This window comes from Solenopsis invicta, chromosome 5 (genome assembly GCF_016802725.1).
Source record: "Solenopsis invicta isolate M01_SB chromosome 5, UNIL_Sinv_3.0, whole genome shotgun sequence".
Classification (NCBI taxonomy): Eukaryota; Metazoa; Arthropoda; class Insecta; order Hymenoptera; family Formicidae; genus Solenopsis; species Solenopsis invicta.
This window is the reverse complement of record NC_052668.1, coordinates 17,284,461-17,304,174: the sequence shown is the minus strand read 5'-3', so window position 1 is coordinate 17,304,174 and position 19,714 is coordinate 17,284,461. Positions and strand designations below refer to the sequence as shown.

Here is a 19,714-nt window from a genome sequence, read left to right as displayed (position 1 = left end):
TAATCCAAAAACAAAACAACAGCTTTCACAATAATTCAGTAGATAGAATCTGTATTATCAAAATCCATCCTTTTTACATTAACAACAATGAATGTTGTCAATATTTCATTTTATTTAGAATATTTTTCTTAATTTTATTATATATTACAAAAGATATGAACTGTATGTCTGTATTTATTTTTTCTTCTGCATATATCTGCAGAAGAAAATACTTTCATTAAGCTGCTACTTACAACATTCTTATAAACTTAATAAATAAATCTTACAATAACAATGATAAATATACAAAAACTAACATAAAGATTTTTTTAACATTTTTCATTTGAGAAAAAGGACTGATGTGTGTGCTAGAAATAAAGAAAAAAAAAAATTAGTTTAAGTGAGTTCCTTTAGAAAATGACGAGAAAAGAAGAAAGAGAACATGAGAGAAATTAACTCTGACAAAATTGAAGAATTCTCAATCATAGTAGACCAGAGTTTTACTCCTTTTGGACCTGCTCTAGATATCGTGAGTTCAGGTTTGTTAAAATCAAACCTTTCAGGTTTAATTTATTCTTTTCCCCTTAAAAAATTACTTATAAAATAATGATATTTCCAAATATTCATGATAAAAAGTTAAAAATTTTTTTTTATTAATATCTATTTTATGATGATTAAGGAAATAAAATTGCTTTAAAAAAATGTTCACTTTCTCTTATTATTAAATTGTATATTTTCTTAAAGATGCAAAATTTTTATTACTTTCTTATTAAATATTGTCTTTTTACAATATGCAGCTTGATTTACGACAATAACAAAGTTTCCACATTTTTTACGTAAACGACAATGTTGAGCAATATCAATTGAAAATTAAATTTTCAATTTTCTCACGAGTCATTTTTGCACGCCTTTGGTACGAGCATATAACGCTTATTCAAATGTCCTATCGATTTTAATGGTAAATTATAATAAAGAAACACAGTAAAATATAGAGCTGAAGAAAAATTTAGAGAAAAAGTAGAGAGTACAAGATCATAATATATAATATGGAATGTCGTAAAGTCGATGTAATTCATGTATATTAATAATTTTATATTATCCCACCTCGCATTTCAGTCCGAGTTCAGTAGCCTACTTGCTTCTTGATCGAGCAGCCAAAAAAGAGTACCATCAACTGGTTCCACTCTGGTGGCTGGTAAATCTTCCTTGTCTCTCAAGACCCTCTGTGAACAATAATAAGAATTTAAATCCAACTAAATCTTTGTGTTTTTTTTTACTTTTCTTTCACTTCTCATTCATATTCTTTGTGCAATTCTATAATATTAATAAAATTTATCCCATGCCTGTTCTAATTCTAATTTTAGCAGTCAAATATGAAGCAAGATGAAAAATTTAGTTGCTGAAGAATTAGCTGATTGAAAGTGGAAAAAAATTCTTAAATGAAGTGTCAAACAGTTGATTTACTATCTTTCGATTCTGTTTGTTATGTCCATTTGAATTTAACTGAATATCTTTGAAGAAAGATCTTTTTCAAGGTATTGAGAAAAGTAAAAAGTTTAAATTATTTAATTAAAAGTATAAACTATTTATATTAATTTTAAATTGCGAGATTCAATTGGCTCCAGGAATTCGCAGAAATAGTTGGGTAATTACTTTGACGATCTCGGCCTTGCTAGCGCCGGTGACAATGAACACACACATGCGCGCGTTATTAATGACTGGCATGGTGAGACTAATTCTACTGGGTGGCGGTTTCGGCGCGTTCAATTCCCATGTGACCCACATGTTCTCATCGTCAAGGGCCCGATGACCTGGAAAGAGTGAGCACGTGTGCCCATCCTGACCCATGCCCAACAGCAAGCAATCGAATCTCGGTAATCTATCCGGCGGGAAGAAGAAGGCCATTTTTTTAATGTAATCCTTCGCCGCGTTCTCGGCTACAAATATATATAAATAAATAAATAAATAAATAAATGGTAAATAAACAATACAAATAATGTTAAATTATAAAATTATTATAAAACCATATAACAATATATAATAAATAATTAAAATATAGAAAGAGAAAATAATTGTAAATAATAAATAATAAATTATAAAAAACAAGCTAATACAATAAATATATAATGAATCAAGAGCAATTAAAGATTATGGGTTACTGATATATTCTAATAAATTATGAATCAAGTACCATTGAGTTCTGAATTGATCTTTATAAATTGGTCCTCACTAACAGGCACTTTTCCAATTAAACAACTTTTGTAGAGGCCAAAATTTGATTCAGAGTCTTCCAAAGGCACAACTCGTTCATCACAAAAAAAGAAGCGCCATTTGCTCCAGTCGGTTGCAATATTAGGCAGGGACTTCGCCAGTAGCTGTACTACTGATCCGCCTGTAATAAATTAACAAATTGAACAATGAATAATAAATTGGTAATAATTTTCTCATTTCCCTTTTTAGATTACTTGATACATATGTAATATTTATGAAAATAACAAACCCATGTAATACTTTCTAATAATTAATGATAATTAAAATAATTTTAAAAATAAAATTATTTATCAAAGAATGGCGTTAAATTACTCGACTCTTATATAATATATAAATCAGAGCCCTACATATTTTTTAAATTTTTTATTAATTTTTATCTGATTATTCATCAAGTTATATTATTTCAAATGAAAAATTGGAAAATACTAATTTTTAATTTTATGTAATTTAGAAAAAAAAATTTACAATAAACTCTTTAAGTCTTAAAATAATTTTTAAAAAATTGAATCAAATTTTCTTATTTTCCATTTCACATTTAAAGTGAATAAAATCAATTGATGTATTGTACGTCATAAATAAAGTTAAATTTTGTTTTAAATACAAACATTTTTAGAGATTTTAAGCAACATAAACAGATCTATTAATTATTAATTAGTTAAACAATAACTTTTAATTAATTAACGATTAATTAAACGACATCTATACAAAACAGTATATTATTTAATTTAATCAATATTTTTTTAAAGCATATTTTTTTCGATGTACATTTTGTCGGAATAATTCTATGTATATTCTGTAAACCGTCAGAAATTAACTGTTTCGTCACACTCATGTCACAACATTATTTCGACACGATAACCAACCAAAGTCGTGCAAAAACATATGATCGATCATACGATACACCTTTTTTTTCTCAACTACACTTACCTGTACTTTTCCTTCATGATTTTCAGAATGTACAAAAATTAAATTTGATATAACAAATTAATTCCGGAAAAATGGTACTCTATTTTACAACAAATAGTTTCTACGTATCTCCAAATAATTCAACAATTATTTTTAAAAATAATTCATAATGATTCTCTTCATTTATTATATGTGATTAAATTTTCCAATTATATAAATAAACAAGTATTTCTATATATATGCAAAATAGTTTACATAATTTGACCATTTATTGTTCAAGAATAACTCGATAAAATTATCAAATAAAATTTTTATTATATGTAATTACGGATAAAATTTTACTCTAAAAAAATAACCAAGCCATGACTTCGACATAGTGCCAATTTTATGTCCAGTGCAGAAAGTGTAGATAAAAAAAAAATGATAAGGGTAGATCAAAAAACAGATACGAACTCGCTGAGATATAAATTTCTCGTATCAAAGGCACGCGAGAATCGGAAATTTATGAAAAACATGCCATTTTATTCTTGCATGAGTAAACGAGTTTGAGGCTTGTTTCGCGCGCAACAAGCACAGGAGTACGTCATTTCATGTGAAACTGAAGAATAGAAGAGTCATTCTGGCGCGATTACGAGCACGGAAATACGATTGTCTTATCGAATCCGTGGAAGACGCGCAGAATGTGAAAATTTGGTGAAACGCGAGTAACAGCTAGAGCATGCGACGAGATAAAAAGAAAGTTATATATTAAAAAAATCGCGAAATCACCTGACACGCCGAAACGAAAGATCCGATCGTCGCGATAGATCGCGTCGTCGGCGGCACGGGCGATGAGATTGGTGAACCGGAAGAGTAACTGCTCTTCGTCAGTGGCCACCACTACCTCCGTCATTGTGTGCGTTTCCCCGTGTGCAGCCGAGCGAAAGCGAGGTTATCCCGAATCACGTACTCTTTCGAAGTCCAACCAATTAATGCGGTCACCGAATGCTGGAAGTTATGATCGCGGACTCAGATGCTGAGATTGCTGAGTTGTCATTTGGGGGCCCTTTTACAGCTCGCTGGTAGATGTGGGAGGGAGAAGAGTCCCGTTAGCGCACGTTGCGATTTGCGATACACGTATCAAGAATCAGCCAATCACAGTCAAGAACTTAAACTATAACGTAGGCTCAGCAAATCCAAACTCGGTTTCTTTGAAAGCAATGGTCTGTTCTTTTTGGCTACAAAAGAAGTGATGAACTGTGATGGAATGCAGCTAAAAAGAACAGACCATCGACTAGGAGATCAAACCACACACAGGCTATGTTCCGATATTAACTGCCAGTACTGAAAATGTATAGTATATGTGACGTGAACTATAAATTTTCAGTACTGCCAGTAAAAACGGAACACAGCCACAATCAACCACGGTGGACTGGAGAGAGCATTACGGTGATGGGGGTATGAATTTTTTAATCGAAAGTGCGTCATAGGAGACCGCCTATAACGCACTTTCTATTATAAGTAGCGCTGCAGTCGATGTACACCCAAGGACTTTGATTCTGTCCATGGGGAAATTTTCCAAACTGAGAAGTCACCACTTTCTACATACTCGCAGTTCATGGTTAATGAAACGACTAGAGCTTATTGGTCGTTACGTTAATCATGAACTGTAAGTATGTAGAAAGATAGCGACTTTTCAGTTTGAAAAATTTTCCCATGGACAGAATTAAAATTCTTGGGTGTATAGTCGTGAGCTAAAAGGTTGCAACACATTTTCTTCGATTGTTTTTGAAATGTAGACTTGCTCATTAAACGGCGAACGTCATTGGTTCTTACCTGTGGATCCAACCAATTAAGCATCAAACCATCTACCATCAAAAAAAATGTGTTGCTACCTTTTAGCTCACGACTATACACCCATTTTACTCATGTCAGGAGGTCGATCATGAAACTTTTTCCCTAAGGCGGAAACGTGAAAAGTGAAAATTTTTACCATTGAAGTTAATGGAGAAATTTTTCACTTTTCACGTTTCCGCCTTAGGGAAAAAGTTTCATGATCGACCCCCAGGTTTCTCTCTGCTCATGTAAAATCACCAGGTTCTCTAGGATTATACCCCCACCACCGCAATGCTCTCTCTAGTCCTCCACGGAATCAACAAATCGAATACGTTCTTAAGATTTTCTGTATGCCATGACTCTAAACTTGGCGGGAGAATATTTTGATATAGGTTTTAAAAACCTGCACTCGAAAAAATAGATGAAGATATTTAACAAAGAATTGAAAGGAGGAAAATGAATCGATATGGAGTCTGCTGATCTGTCAATAGAACCTGCTGACAAAGGGTATTTAACAGAAATTATTTTAATTTTTCCACATGTTCTTGATATTAATTCTACAATCTTTTCTCTCTTCCTGTCAAGGAATGTTCGCACAAAGGAGGATGTTTGCGAGATTTTAGAATTAGCCACAATTAAAGAATCCGATTTAAATTCCGTGACACAATGTCTGTATCCGATGAAGGATCATCAGGTTGACAACCTGATATTGTTGGAGGTAGACGAGCACATATTAGGAGCACTAAACGAGGGTGATACGTACGTTCTTTCACACATTTTCACTTATGATTATTTGTTCTGTGAAGTAGAGCTTTGAGATCTTTTTTAAACGTTAACGTTGCAATTCTCATTCTACAGAGTAAAGTGATTATGAATAATTTTGTGATGACAGAGTATCATTTCGTGGTAACAAGCATGACAATGCTACACTATGCACGCAAACTCGGACTTACGAGATCAGAGAGGCCGAGATATCTAACTCATGGTTGTTGATACCAAACTTGAAGCTGGGCAAAGCGACAGACATTGGGAAAGTGGATGACAGAACTGTAGAGAAATGTAATGTAAAAAAGATATTCAATTCATACTATGAGGTACTCACAGCATTTTATATCTTAGTGTTATCTGAAATGTTGAATCATAGAATACATATAATTACATTCTTTTGTGTTGAAGGTTAAGGAAACCAAGCCTGATCTGGCAGGTTTATCTACTCTGCTTAATTCGTCGTCCTTCAAGGGATTAGAATATGAATCTATGGTAGATCAAAAAACATTGTATAGTTGGGAAAGATTACAGAGTGAGTTGCAAGCCAGTGATCACGAATTAAAGCAAGCTTTAACAGATTTCTTAATAGCTGATATAGATGGTATGTAATAAAAACCCATCTTTATTATATTAGATGTACAAGTTTGTAAGGTTCTTTGACAAATTAAAATACTCAAAAATAAAGTTGCAGCAATATTTTTTATTCAAAATAGTTTCTTTTGCTTTTAATAACTTATTGCCAACATTCTAGTAGCACATAGAAACTATTTTGAATAAACAGTGTTGTTGCAGTTTACTTTTACAAGTGTTTTTATTTGTCAAAAACTCTTACAATGTATAGATCTAATATCACACACACAAATCATACTTTATTCATATAAATAATATCATCTAACTTAAAACTTTTATTAAGGTTACTTGCGTCTTGTGTCGTTTGACGTGGAAGCAAGAAGTTTGAATTTGATGTTGGATTATTTTGAAGAACAGTCTTGGGAACTTGATGAAGTAGATAAAGAGAAAACTTATGAAAGTTTAAAAGAGCTTATTCACAAACCTGTCTTTGATGTTATATTTGAAAGATATACAGAAGTAAGCACAAAAACAAAGGATGGCAGTCCATTGTACATGTATGTAAACTGTTACATTACTTTATAGTGATTAACGAGAAAATATTGAGTAAGACTTTATTTTTTAAATGTAATGTCTTGAGCAGGTACAATGAAGAAAAATGTTGTGCAATGATAGCGAAAGTTCTTCTCGCTGCCTCTCCTGTCACTGAATATGAAGAGTTCATAGAAACATGGAATCTGGGAACTCCCGATAGTATGGAATTAATAAGTTTGATATTGTAATTGTATATAGTAGGCAGTGTTGGGCAAAATTTAAACAATCGAATAATTACAACTAAAAATTCTTAATTGATAAGAAGTGACAATTTTGTAATTACTTTAAAATAAATCTTACAATTAGACAAACTCAATCATATAGATGTTTAATCAATAAAATGAATCAAAGTAAATTGTATAACTGTGATAAATTTAATCAATTGATTGAAAATACTACTGATTTAAAAATTAATTAGTTTTGGTTACTGACTTATAACATTTAATTAATAACTGACTGAGTATTAATATAATAAATAAAAAAATTTATCGATTGAATATCGGTTTGAATAATCTTTTCAATACACATTCTTTAAGTTCGTAATTGTTCATAAAAATCATAATTTTTTAAATATCATTAAAAATAAATGATTAATGATTATTTTTTTTAAACCAATGGCGTTTGATTTATTTCAATAATTGATTAAATTAATCGTGATTTTATCTATCATTAATTTTTAAATTACTTTAGTTAAACAAAAACTCAATTGACTTATACAAAATCGTTTAATAATTTTATTAATTATTTTAAACATAGTTATATACTTTTTAAATTTTTAATTGATTATTTTAACAAATAAATTAATCGATTAATGCCCAATACTGTAGAGTCTTTAGTTGAGCTTATAATTTTTTTGTTTCAGAAATGCAACCAAAAGAAAAATATTTACGTGGATCGGCCCTTGTAACATACAACACTTCGAAAATGCAGAAGGAAATTGTATCTTGTCCTGAGGTGGATCTACCTAATAACATTCACGATAGACTTAATGAACTTTTCCAAATTAAGGCTAAATGGACTATTGAAGAGATAACACCTTATATTACGTAAGTGAAAAAAAAATACATATTGTCATTAATTTAAATCTCATGTAATTGTTTCTTTTAGGCGTTTTACAAAAGGTGCAATGAACGCTAATGCACTTTTAACCAAGTATGCCAGATGTTCGACAAAAAATGGGATAAAATATTACGGATCAAAACATGGCAAGTGATATAGCGATTACATTTGTAGTATGCATTCAATTGTTTTACAATAAATACTTATACATATGTTGTTGATTAATTGTATTAATGCCAGAACGATATTTCATAATTGTCTATGTTAAAATAATACGCGTAATTTATTTAACTTGTAATCGTGTGTTACACATAGTTACATTTATACAATTTGTAAGTATTTTTGAGACGAAATAAGATTGTATATAATTATTTTCATTTATTTCACTGACGTAATAATGACATCAATGATATATTATCAATGGTATGTTATCAATTATTCATTAAAGGACCATAATTTCAGATAATTATTAAAAATCAAATTACGCTCGAAAATTAAGCAAAAGAGAATTAAGAAAGATAAAAAACCGTGTTTGATTAAGATGCGATGATTAAGATTAAACCAAGAATTTATTAGCATATAAATCAAGAAATTATTAGTATGTACAATCAAAATAATGCAGTATGTTTGGACTGAAAATCTATAGTTTACATTACATATACTGTATCCTAAGTAACAAACAATATCTTTAAAAAATCTTTTTAAACGCGTTAAAAATAATGGATCAACTTCTCTTTATTTCATAGAAAAAAAACATTTATTTCAATGTTTATCAAATAAATATTTTTAAAACATTTTTATTTGATATTAAAGGACACATTTTTTTAAAGTTAAAATAAACATTTTCCATTTTTTAAAAAATATTTTTATTAATATAAACGTTTTTTTTTTAATGAAATAAAGAGGATTTGACTTATTATTTTTAATGTTTTGAAATATGTTTTTCGGATATTTTAAAAATATTTAAAAAAATATTGTTTGCTACTTAGGATTATTTTTAATATTTTAAACAAATAACAGAAAAAAAACCTTTAGAATTCAGTCATCGTTAAATTGACAAAAAATACATATACTCAAAAACTGATAGAAAACAGCCAAAGAAAATAATCTAATCATAGTAATAATGTTAATCATCATAATACACGGCCAGCAATATAAGAAAAACCCAAATTACGAATACACAATACGGATTAAGTAAGGGAACCAACGTGTAAATAATGGAAAAAATTATATATAATGCTAATATTAACGCAGATAATCCGAAGATTATAATTAAAGCAATTGTTTTCCAATCGTAAAAATTATCGTCCATGGTATGTCGGTTATAAAGCCAGTAGATTAAAAATTAAACGTGTCGCAATGGATTCTTCGTACAAAAACTTGAAAAAGTGGAATCAGAAAGATAGATCTTGGAACAATATTACAAAATTTGTTGCAAAGTACTGCAGTTCGTATCCGATTGATTTAAAATTGATGTAAAACTGTAAATATAATATGTCTGTAATCTATTATAAAAGTCAAAAGAATAAATATTTAAAACGGCAACTTACTTGTCGGATAAAATTGATTCTTCGTACAAAAGCTTGAAAAAGTGGAATCAGAAAGATAGATCTTGGAACAGTGTTACAAAATTTGTTGCAAAGTACTGCAGTTCGTATCCGATTGATTTAAAATTGATGTAAAAAACTGTAAATATATATGTAATCTGTTATAAAAGTCAAAAAAATAAAGATTTAAAACGGCAACTTGTCGGATAAAATTTGTTGTAAAGTACTACAGTTCGTATCCGATTAACTTAAAATTGACGTAAAACTGTAAATAATGTATATATACAATCGATGATTATAAAGTGTTAATAAGTAGTTAATTTATATAGAGTCAAAAGGGTAATGATTGAAAAGCGCAACTTACTTATGTCAGATAGAAATTAAAACATGCTTCCAATGTGTTTAGCAAACTTTCTGCTTTTACCACAGACAAAGGGCAAATGAGGCTTGAAAGTCAGTTGGGCGAATCATGTTTGATTCTCGGTGGCTAGCGTACACTGTTATATTTGAGTTTTTGTTGAAAACACATCGAGTAAACAAAAATAAGACTCGTCGAGATACTTTGTCCTTTTGTGGATTTACTTCATTGCTTTGCTCTTTAATATAGAACATCAGAAATTTAACTCGCATCTTATTCAAGCTTGTTTATTTTCTTAATTCTTCTTTGCCTCGATAATTATTAATTTTATTATTACTTATGCAAATAACTCTTGTTATCCCATTAACTTACAAAATTTTATGATAGAAGCATTTTAGAAAATTAATGCTTTTTTTCGTATTATAAATAAATTACAATTGAATATAATATGCTTCAGAAAAGTGCAATAGATTGAATAATCGTAAATTATTCTTGAATTGGATATTTACCTTATCAGGGATTATTATGTGTCAAATAATAAAACATGTACAAGTATGTTATAAGAAGAAAAGACAATTTAAATTTACTTAAAAACATTGCTGAAAAAATCTCATAAAAGTACACATCATACATAAATATTTTTATAAAAAAATTTTTATAACAATAAATAAGTTTTAATATTTACAACAAATGATAAAAATGACTCTTATAATAAAATGTATGTATAGCATTGCATTACTATATAATATGGTGGCCAAATGAATGTTAATTTAATTAATAAACGTATTCTTTTTTTTCATATATAGAATTATTAATATATTCAAATTAAAGAAGTATTTGATGTTTTCACAAATGAAAAAGCACCATCAATAATTATAAATATTCATTATTTCCTGGTATCTGGGATAGTAGCTCCTTTGATAGGAAATTTACAACACACAAATATAGTGTATTCGTTTCTTTCGAGCAGCATATAAGCACATCTTGGCACATGAATCTTTAAAGCCACATACCATTTAAAATATCAAATTTACAACTCGCAAACTACAAATATTTCACGTTCATGCCAATTGTAACAATATATGGATAAAATGCATGAGTACAACGGTTATAATATGTGTCAGAATGCTAAGAACATTTCTTACAGATTACTCCCTCAGATAAATTTCTCCAGGAATACAAAAAGCACTCGCGTAAAAATGGAATTTTTTTCACAAAGTATTCAATCGCGGATTTTATAAATGCATTGTATATATGAATACATCATTGCAAATCGCATTGATGAGCTATTAATGGTATACTTATGCGCAAAAATGGAACTTCCTAGAAATACACCTTGTAGGAACTGACTTATCGCTGAAAAATGGTTTTTTTTTGCTTTTTATAAAACATTCGTATATAAATGTCGCAAACTAGTATAAACCATTAAATAATCATTTAATACAAATAACACATTCAGTCCCTCTTTTTACATTACAATTACTGTCCATAATATTCCTAGGTAGGAAATAGACTATGAAATTACGAACTTGCGTTAAAAACAACATCGATTATGTCCTACGGGAAATTATATTCTCGCGCAGATTGTTCGAAGAAAGGAAATATTGTTTGTTTAAATATATATTTATAAATATATACATACACACACATACCTCTAAAATACGTATGTATGTATATATTATCAACTGATTATACGAGATGACGCAAATAAAATCGAGAAATTTTCAAATACGATCAGTGTGAGTAAATTTGAGACCTTTAATAATATTAATGTGAAATTTAATAAATGGTGTATATTCCTTTCTTTATAGTAAAACGTAATTTGGTGTCATCTCGTACATGTCGTCATTGTACATAACAAATAGATAATCCTAAATCCTTTGGAGTGATATTTCATTATAGCTGTGACTTAAATTCTCTAGTGATAAACTTCCTACTATAATATTACAAGTAATGAATACTGTCCTATCTATAAGTACGCTTAGATAAAATATTTGCATATTTAAAGGTTAAAAAGAGCTGAAAAGCACAAATCCTAGATTGTTCTCTCGTTGTTAAAATATTGAAGTGTAGATGTGTACACACGGGTAACTTGGTAGCATATCATCTATCTATATACATGTTAAGCAATGATCCGAAGTAGTCCTGGAATCAATACATTTGACATTAATAATCGTGTAAATGATCGTCTCGTTTATGCGAGAAAACATATCATGATCAATTTACCTCAATTCAAGGCACCTCGTTAGCTGTCATTTATTGAAGTCTCACTTGTGGCTTTACTATTAGTCGTAAACACCGTTTGTTGATTAACGCCCGTTGTAACCGATTGACTTGGATGTATGACGGGACTTACTGTCTGAACCAAATTGCAAGCGACTGGCACTAAATTAACAGAATTATTCATAGGCCCTGCGTTACATGTCAATGAGGGTCTTTTTCTTTCTAAGCTATTAGTAGCCATTTGTCTTCTCGCAGTCGAGTTGCGTTCAAGGCTATTAGTTACTATATTGTGTCTTCTTTCTAAGCTGCTGCCGGAATTGTGATCGGATTGACTTCCCTGAGTAATAACAAATATTTCAACACTTATTAAAGTTAATGTTTTTAATATTAATTTAATTTTTTTATTAATATTGATATTAATTTTAACTAATTACTACTCAACTTTGTTATTAATTTCAAGAAATAATAATAACCTTAATGAGGCGTTTATCTTACCGGTGAAGATCGATCTACGGATTGGCCCATTCTGTGTAACAGATCACCACTTTGGCTTTGTCTGAAGGTCGTGCCTTGTCGTTCGGTCGACTGACTTCTTCTGAGAAACTGCTCGCCTGACTGACTTGAACGAATGCGATTCTCGGGTGTAGATTCCCGCGTTCTGTTAACAACATCGCATTGCTTTTGGCAAATCTGACTGTCTACGTATGGATAACGAATACGGATGGAATCGATTACGTCTAACAGATTCTTCGCGTCCATGGCTAAAATATGAGCTGCAGAAAGCATTCCCCTAAAAGAAGAATTGTAACGACAATCAATTATTGTATTAATCTCAATTTATGTATTAATCTGTTAATAATCATACAAAATAATAATTACTTTCGATACTCAGCGTCCAACGTAGTGGCACTGTAAGTTTGTGCCAACTTCATAGCAGCCACCAGCTCTGCCATATCTTTACTTAATACTTTATGCGCCATTTCTACTTCGCGATGCGCGGATATTGGTAATATTTTTACCAAAACATCCACAGAAGATAGTAGTGCCCTTAATTCGATCCCTACTCTACGTACTAGCTCTAAATACTGATCAGCCTTGCTCTGTTGAACACCTACAATTCAAATTTTTCTTTTTTTGCATGACAATGTATTGTAAGTTTTCGAATGTATAAATAATAGTAGTGATAATAACGAAAACCAGTGGGAATGCATCAGTCTCTACACATCACTTTATGGGTCTAGAAACACTTAATTTTTAAGACAAGGAAATTTTTTTGTGAAATAATGGAATATCTTGAAAATGGAGCAATTTTATGTCGAAATATAGAATAGTTCAAATAAAATATAAAAATCTCGTAATTGTCCAAAATAATGGCATAAACACATAATGTAAAATATAATTCTTACCTTGTGATAATGACATGATTGCACGAACGACGCTTGTAGTACAATCATATACTTTATCGTTAGTTCTGTCCAAATCTGCCGTAGGTGTAGGTTCCATTTTCTACAAAAAAATTTATAAATATTTATTAATATCAGATAATTTTCGTTGATAATTTCTAAGAAAAGGTAATTTTCATTGATAAATTCATTATCTTTGGATTTACCTTTACTACAATTACTTTATCAGAACTCTTATCCGAGCCAAGAGAGCCAGTATTGGCAGAATGTGGTTCATGGCTTGGTGATTGAGTAACTGATCGTGGAACCGGGGGACTAGCACTTTCATCACCACTTGTAGCAATCGATAAACGTTTCTGACATAATAAGAAAAACCAAAATTTAAATACCGTATTATGAATGAAGGTTTTTTTCTTTCTAACATACCTCTTCTCTCGCGAGCCAGCGACTATCTTCTTCAGACTGTCGTTGTTGTTCCAACAACCGTTGTTCCAGTAGCTTTTGTTCGTCATCAATGCCACTATTGAAATTATCAGTCAGACTGTCGAACAGTTGCGAATGTACGTTTCTCTAAAACAATGAAAATAAAATTACGTTAGAAATGCAAACCTGTTTTTTCTTACTCAACATTTACAAATTTTCTAATATTATAAAATTTTGGGACAATTGCGTAACGATTTATGTTACAATCGTTTCTCGATAATATACACGTATATACAGGAAAAATTAAAGAGACGCATATTTCTCAAGATATAAAATAAATTTAAAATAAAGAGATAGTGCATTCGCGTACTCGCTACATGCAATTTATTAAATGTTGATGATTACTGTAGCAATTCATCAGTGACATTCATTCTTCATGCAAAAATTATTAGCCTGCTGAATAAGTCAAGAATTCTGCTAAAAAATAAGTTTCTTCGATCGCATTGCAACAAAGAAGAAGATCCATTTTGTGAGCCAGTGCGTACGTATCTTGCATATACCAGAGAAGCACGTAATATAAATATACATCTGACTTGTAACTGAAGTGTAATGTGATAAAAGTGTTGCGAACCAGATAAAAAACCAAAACAAGACGTGGTGTGTCAAATATATAAGAAGATGCGTTTGTCACATTCCTAGGAGGCATGGTCAAACCTGATCTTGTTGTGCCTCCTCTGTCATCGAGCTGCTAGACGACACGGTGCTGTCGCTGACAGCGGAAGAGATCAGAGAGCCGGAGAGAGTGCCGTCGGTCGAGCTCGTCAACTGCTCGTCCTGCTTTTGTGATGTCACGAAGGTAGTGATCTTGGCGACGCCCGTCGCAATTTGCGATATATTTGCCCCCTTCGCGACCCCGGTAGCCATCTGAGGTTGCGCTACTTGTTGCTGATGCGCACCGCTCATATTCGTCATTACATTGCCAACGTTAACGTGTACTTGAGTATAATCAATAGAACCAAGAGAACTTGGTTGCTGTTGGTCTACTATAAAGGCAGATGATATTGAATGGATATTCTGCTGAGTCGCCGATGACGACATGACAAAGTGTGACGGAATAGAGGAAGCTTGCATTATCCCAATGCCTGCCGATTGATTCGAGCCGGTTGCTTGACAAGTCGCCGTCTGACCGCTAATTCCAGATTGAACTTGGTGAGCATAATTAGGCATGTGCACCTTTTGAGCTTGGACCACTGACACGGGCGTGGTGTGAGCCGTGTAAATAGGATTAGTGCCGCTTAATTGCTGGTTCGTGTGCTGTATCGCCGCATAAGATACGGCTTGAGAAACGACATTCTGCCGCGGGATATTCTGCATGTGCTGCATTTGCAGCAGATACATAGACTGCTGTCCCGGCTGAGCGATATTAGAATAGATTTGTTGGTGTGGATAATTCTGCGCATATATCGGCTGCGATTGTAGATTCTGCACTACCAGATTACTTCTTCCGGTTTGACCATAATTTCCAGCTGCCGCGCTAACTGGTTTCAAATCGGTCGCGGCCGCGGTCACGGCTACAGCCAACTGCGGTTGAACGTTCTGCGCGCGGAACTTGAGTACCGGACCATACAAACAGTCCGCATTCGACACAGTACTACCTACGTTCGCCGAGCTAATATTACGAGAGTAAACAACGCTACTACCACCACCACCGCCACCGCCGCCGCTACTACTACCGCCAGCACTCTGCACGCCGCTGACATTCTGATTCGTAGACTGGCCGCCGCCACCACTACTAAATACTTGGCTTGTGTTGTTACTTGCCGCGAAGTTACCGTAATTAATCGACTGACTGAGAGCATGCGAACCACTCGCAGCGAATTGCGCCTGGCTGCTACTATTTGATATTACAACACTGCTTCCCAAACTACTAGGGCCGAAATTCCCGGAATTCTCACCGTAATTACCACCTAAGCTAGCGCTTTGACTGAGATTACCAACGATAGCTGAGCTCTGGGTGAAACTAGTGACCGGTCCGTATATCTCGCCGCAGGCGTTGCCCGCGACCGCGGCTGACGCGACTGACACGGCCGCGGGTGGCGGCGGAACGGCGCTGGACACAGAGAATTTCTGCACGGGGGAATACAGGTCCCCCGTGATGCTACCGACCACCTTTGAGCTAACCGCATACATGTTTTGCATCTCTTTAACCTTCTGCTGCTTTCGGTTGGCGGCGGGTGACTGCGTCTGCGCTGCCGTGTCTGAAATGCTCAGGCTCGACATGAGGGGAATGCTATCCGAGGAATCGAGGGAGTCTAGGTTGGTGTCGGACAGAGTGGAATCACCACCTAATTGGGTGGTGTCGTGCGAGGTAATGGACGGCGGTTCGGAAAGCGCGGGGTCAAAGAAGGGTAAGTCGGATACAACGGCGGTAGTCAGGACTTGATCCTCGTCTTGAAATTGTACCGCCAGGGTGTTGAAGGGAGACGCGGGTGTCGTGTACACGGAGGGACATACCCCTCTGGCTTGGTTGTCCTTGAGAAGTTGCGCGAGAACCTCGGGACTTTGCGCCACGATGTACGTGGATACCGGTGCCGCGGATAGTTGCGATTGCTCCGGTGTATTTTGTGGCTGCCGGGAGGGTTTCGGTGGCGGCACATCGTCTGCACCTATAAGACGGATCATTTTATAGATGTAGTCAATATATCAAAATGGCACGTGCTTTTCGCTAAAAAATTAAATCATCGCATAACAAACAACTTGCTACGTACCCCAGGACATAGCTTGTACCCTTCTGTTCTCTCGTCTCATCGTCTCTTGCTGCTGATGTTTTTCTTCTAGCAAAATCTCACTATAACGATTTAAAAAAAAAATATGTAACGTAATTTAAAAAGAACATTTAGTTTTAACATTTTAAATACTTACTGTAAAGTTTCTCTAATCTCTTTAAATGTTGGTCTCTTGCTAGGTTCGTAGCTCCAACACTGAGACATTAAAGAATACAATCGTGGCGGACAGTGATTGGGAAGCGCGAGTCTCTCTCCGTTCTCCAGCTTGCGTATCACTTCGTTATTTTTTACGCCTTGGAATGGTTTTACGCCTAACATTAAAATTTCCCACATACATACACCTGGAACGACAATCAAGTTTTATTAGCGTGTCTTCTAAAAAAAGAGCAATTTTTGTAGAACATGATTAGCAATCAGCGATTAGTAGGGAAAAAGACTAACCAAACATCCAAACGTCGGATGAAGTCGTAAATCTTCGGAAGTTTATACTTTCCGGCGCCATCCATTTAATTGGCAGCTTACATTTGCTAGCAGTATAATAGCTTTGATCTTCTACCCATCTACTAAGGCCGAAGTCCGCTAACTTGACGCAATTGTGCGCTGAAACCAATACGTTTCTCGCAGCGATATCTCTGCAATAAAACAATTATGGATATTAGATGTTCGGATAATAAAATAACAAATAGATTTCGTTTATTGATAAATACCTGTGCACGAATTTCTTGCTTTCGAGATACGAGAGGGCAGTGCTCAATTGGAAGGTATACAGTAAAAGTGTGGCAAGATCTAGACGGTGCTTATTAGACTGCAGATAAGCACGCATTTCTCCGAGTCTGGCTAATTCCATCACGAGCCAAATTGGCGCCTCTGAACAGACGCCGATCAGTCTGATAATGTGCGGATGCTCAAACTGCTGCATAATATCTGAAATTTTAAATCATTTTCCTATAAAATCATCGAGAAATATACGTTTATGTATCTATTATATTTTATTATTATAATCGATATATGATTTATATTATATAGATTCTCGTACAGGCTTCTTCAAGGAATTTTTCGGCAGTCGCAAGATCCGCATCAACCTTGCAGGTCTTGACGGCAACGGCGATAGTCTGGCCATCTCTTCCTTTGTATGATCCTTTATGGACGTTGCCAAATTGTCCCTCCCCTATGATTTCACTTAATTCTACTTGATTTCGGACTATCTCATAATCACGAGCTACAAAGAAAATTCATCAAATCAAACATCTCTCACGTATTGTAGATACATCTTTGTACAAAGTACAAAGAAAAAGAGAATACATCTATAAAGAATATTATAACTACATTTTTAATCATTTTTGATTATTGTTAAAATGAACGATGAAGATACATATACTTACTAGCTGGGGTTGAATAATCTCCCTCTTCGTCGACGATCTCCGCATAATCTTCAGACAAAATGGTTCCAGTTTTACCGGCGTTCTTCTCCGCTGGGCTGCTGGTACCATCTTGCCTATATTTCGGTGGTTGTGCATCTATAATTAAAATCATATTTTGTACGTATGTAAATAAAATAGTATTGCTTTCATAAAATATTCAAATATATACATAATATATACATATGTGTCTCTAATTTGTTTTACCTTTGCATGGACAGGGATAATTCTTCCATGATCCAGCTTGCGAATACAGATTAAAGAGAAACTTAGTATTTATTTTATTAATGTTAGTAGAATCAGTGTTTATAAGTAAGTAGTTTATAATAGTAGTTTTTTTAATAATATTTTTATCTTCACCTTTTCTGTTCCACAATGAAGTGTTGCTGCCTGTGACTAGTCTACAATATCCATCAATCAAATCTGCGAGACTTTCCGCTTGATCTAAACTGGAACAAGTGATACTGAGAGTCTCCGCAGCGCCCGCGACCCTCAATTTAATGCACGCCTTCGCGTGTTCTTTGCAATCAGACACTAACGTTTGGATGGATTGTATTTGCGAAAATTCTGCCATCCTAGTCGGCTGTAATCAAAATTTTAGTTCAAAAAACTAGATTTGATATTTTTATTCTAAAAAAAACTACATAGAATTATATTACAAAAGAATATATATAGTGTAAAATATATATATATATATATATATGTGTGTGAAAACATACCACTGTTCCGCCTCGATGAGCCATGTAAGATATACCTAAGTCCGGTCCAATGACTAGTTCTACAGGTATTGACCAGCTTGACTGCAAGTTATAGAATAGAAGTTGTAAGCGCGATATTAAGTATAATAAATACGAAAAGTGAATATAAATTCTGCATGTACAATTTTCACATTTTATGGGTCAAAAAATTATTTTAGTTTTATTAGGTACATGAAAAGAATTTTTTCTTAGAATTTACTCTCAAAATCATAATAGTCATAGAAAAACATAAACTTTAAACAATTTTACTATATTTTTAAATAAATTATTCTCTAATATAAAATAGTTTGGTTAAATTTTACTTTAAGTTCTTTTTATGTATATATTACATTTTCATATGCTACTGCTTACCCCTAAAGCACATATAAATCTTTCCTGGTCGAAACGATAATACGCTCGCAGTAGATCAAAGAATTTGAACATGCACTCAAGTTCAGACAACGCCGCGACTTTTTTAAAGTGTTGCTGTATCAATTTTCGGAGCGCTTTTGGCTTCATCCCGTTCAGCACAGAGCGTGGCAGAAATTTGTGTAGGCCAACCTGTGAAAGAAATATAGACACATTTCATTCGTTTCATGTTGTATAACAAAGGAAGAGTATACGAAAGTGTATTATCGTAAAATCCAAATTATTTTTGCGGGCGAGGTTTGTCGCTTCCAGAAACTCTACCTCACGCTCCAGGTATTCCAGATTGCTCTTCTTGTCCAGAGCGATTTGCGGCATGTCCTTGAAGAAATAGCGGATCTCCAGGCAGCAGAGCTGAACCGCGACGTCCTGGTCCAGAGTGGCATGGTTCGCAAGCAGATAATCGTTTCGCACCTAAATGGATAAATGTA

General features: G+C 33.4%; 3 protein-coding genes across 11 annotated transcripts in view; 1 reads left to right on the top strand and 2 right to left on the bottom strand.

The window, feature by feature from the left end:
- Positions 1-34: 34 nt before the first annotated feature.
- Positions 35-4,234, bottom strand: LOC105192961 (6-phosphogluconolactonase). 3 transcript variants are annotated; one of them, XM_011157252.3, is made up of 5 exons: positions 3,925-4,234; positions 2,171-2,371; positions 1,633-1,916; positions 1,084-1,202; positions 35-347 (listed from the first exon to the last, which is right to left on the bottom strand). In XM_011157252.3, exons 1-4 carry the CDS (start codon positions 4,046-4,048, stop codon positions 1,092-1,094), a joined length of 720 nt encoding a protein of 239 aa, XP_011155554.1. In that variant the 5' UTR covers positions 4,049-4,234; the 3' UTR covers positions 35-347; positions 1,084-1,091. The 3 variants fall into 3 exon arrangements, with proteins under 3 accessions (XP_011155554.1, XP_011155553.1, XP_039305319.1); XM_011157251.3 differs by lacking the exon at positions 35-347 and having other exon boundaries at positions 678-1,202; XM_039449385.1 differs by lacking the exons at positions 35-347; positions 3,925-4,234 and adding an exon at positions 3,016-3,157 and having other exon boundaries at positions 678-1,202.
- A 1,065-nt stretch (positions 4,235-5,299) lies between these two features.
- On the top strand, positions 5,300-8,428 carry LOC105205795 (sister chromatid cohesion protein DCC1). The gene is made up of 8 exons (XM_011175308.3): positions 5,300-5,478; positions 5,557-5,730; positions 5,864-6,065; positions 6,148-6,340; positions 6,653-6,866; positions 6,953-7,062; positions 7,766-7,949; positions 8,011-8,428. Exons 1-8 carry the CDS (start codon positions 5,438-5,440, stop codon positions 8,114-8,116), a joined length of 1,224 nt encoding a protein of 407 aa, XP_011173610.2. The 5' UTR covers positions 5,300-5,437; the 3' UTR covers positions 8,117-8,428.
- Positions 8,429-10,420: 1,992 nt separating this feature from the next.
- LOC105205797 (focal adhesion kinase 1) overlaps positions 10,421-19,714 on the bottom strand; it is a 58,211-nt gene continuing 48,917 nt past the window's right edge. For 6 of the 7 annotated variants that reach the window (XM_026131784.2, XM_026131780.2, XM_026131777.2 and 3 more), the window contains 19 exons: positions 19,548-19,697; positions 19,230-19,418; positions 18,840-18,920; positions 18,481-18,703; positions 18,328-18,363; positions 18,085-18,219; positions 17,739-17,921; positions 17,410-17,626; positions 17,144-17,334; positions 16,839-17,043; positions 16,685-16,764; positions 14,631-16,582; positions 13,920-14,063; positions 13,700-13,849; positions 13,497-13,596; positions 12,970-13,201; positions 12,586-12,880; positions 12,094-12,427; positions 10,421-12,012 (listed from right to left, as the gene is read on the bottom strand). In XM_026131784.2, coding sequence (XP_025987569.2) covers positions 12,113-12,427; positions 12,586-12,880; positions 12,970-13,201; positions 13,497-13,596; positions 13,700-13,849; positions 13,920-14,063; positions 14,631-16,582; positions 16,685-16,764; positions 16,839-17,043; positions 17,144-17,334; positions 17,410-17,626; positions 17,739-17,921; positions 18,085-18,219; positions 18,328-18,363; positions 18,481-18,703; positions 18,840-18,920; positions 19,230-19,418; positions 19,548-19,697 — 4,878 coding nt within the window. In that variant the 3' untranslated portion in view covers positions 10,421-12,012; positions 12,094-12,112. The remainder of the gene's footprint in view (positions 12,013-12,093; positions 12,428-12,585; positions 12,881-12,969; positions 13,202-13,496; positions 13,597-13,699; positions 13,850-13,919; positions 14,064-14,630; positions 16,583-16,684; positions 16,765-16,838; positions 17,044-17,143; positions 17,335-17,409; positions 17,627-17,738; positions 17,922-18,084; positions 18,220-18,327; positions 18,364-18,480; positions 18,704-18,839; positions 18,921-19,229; positions 19,419-19,547; positions 19,698-19,714) is intronic. The other variant, XM_039449597.1, reaches the window with a different exon arrangement.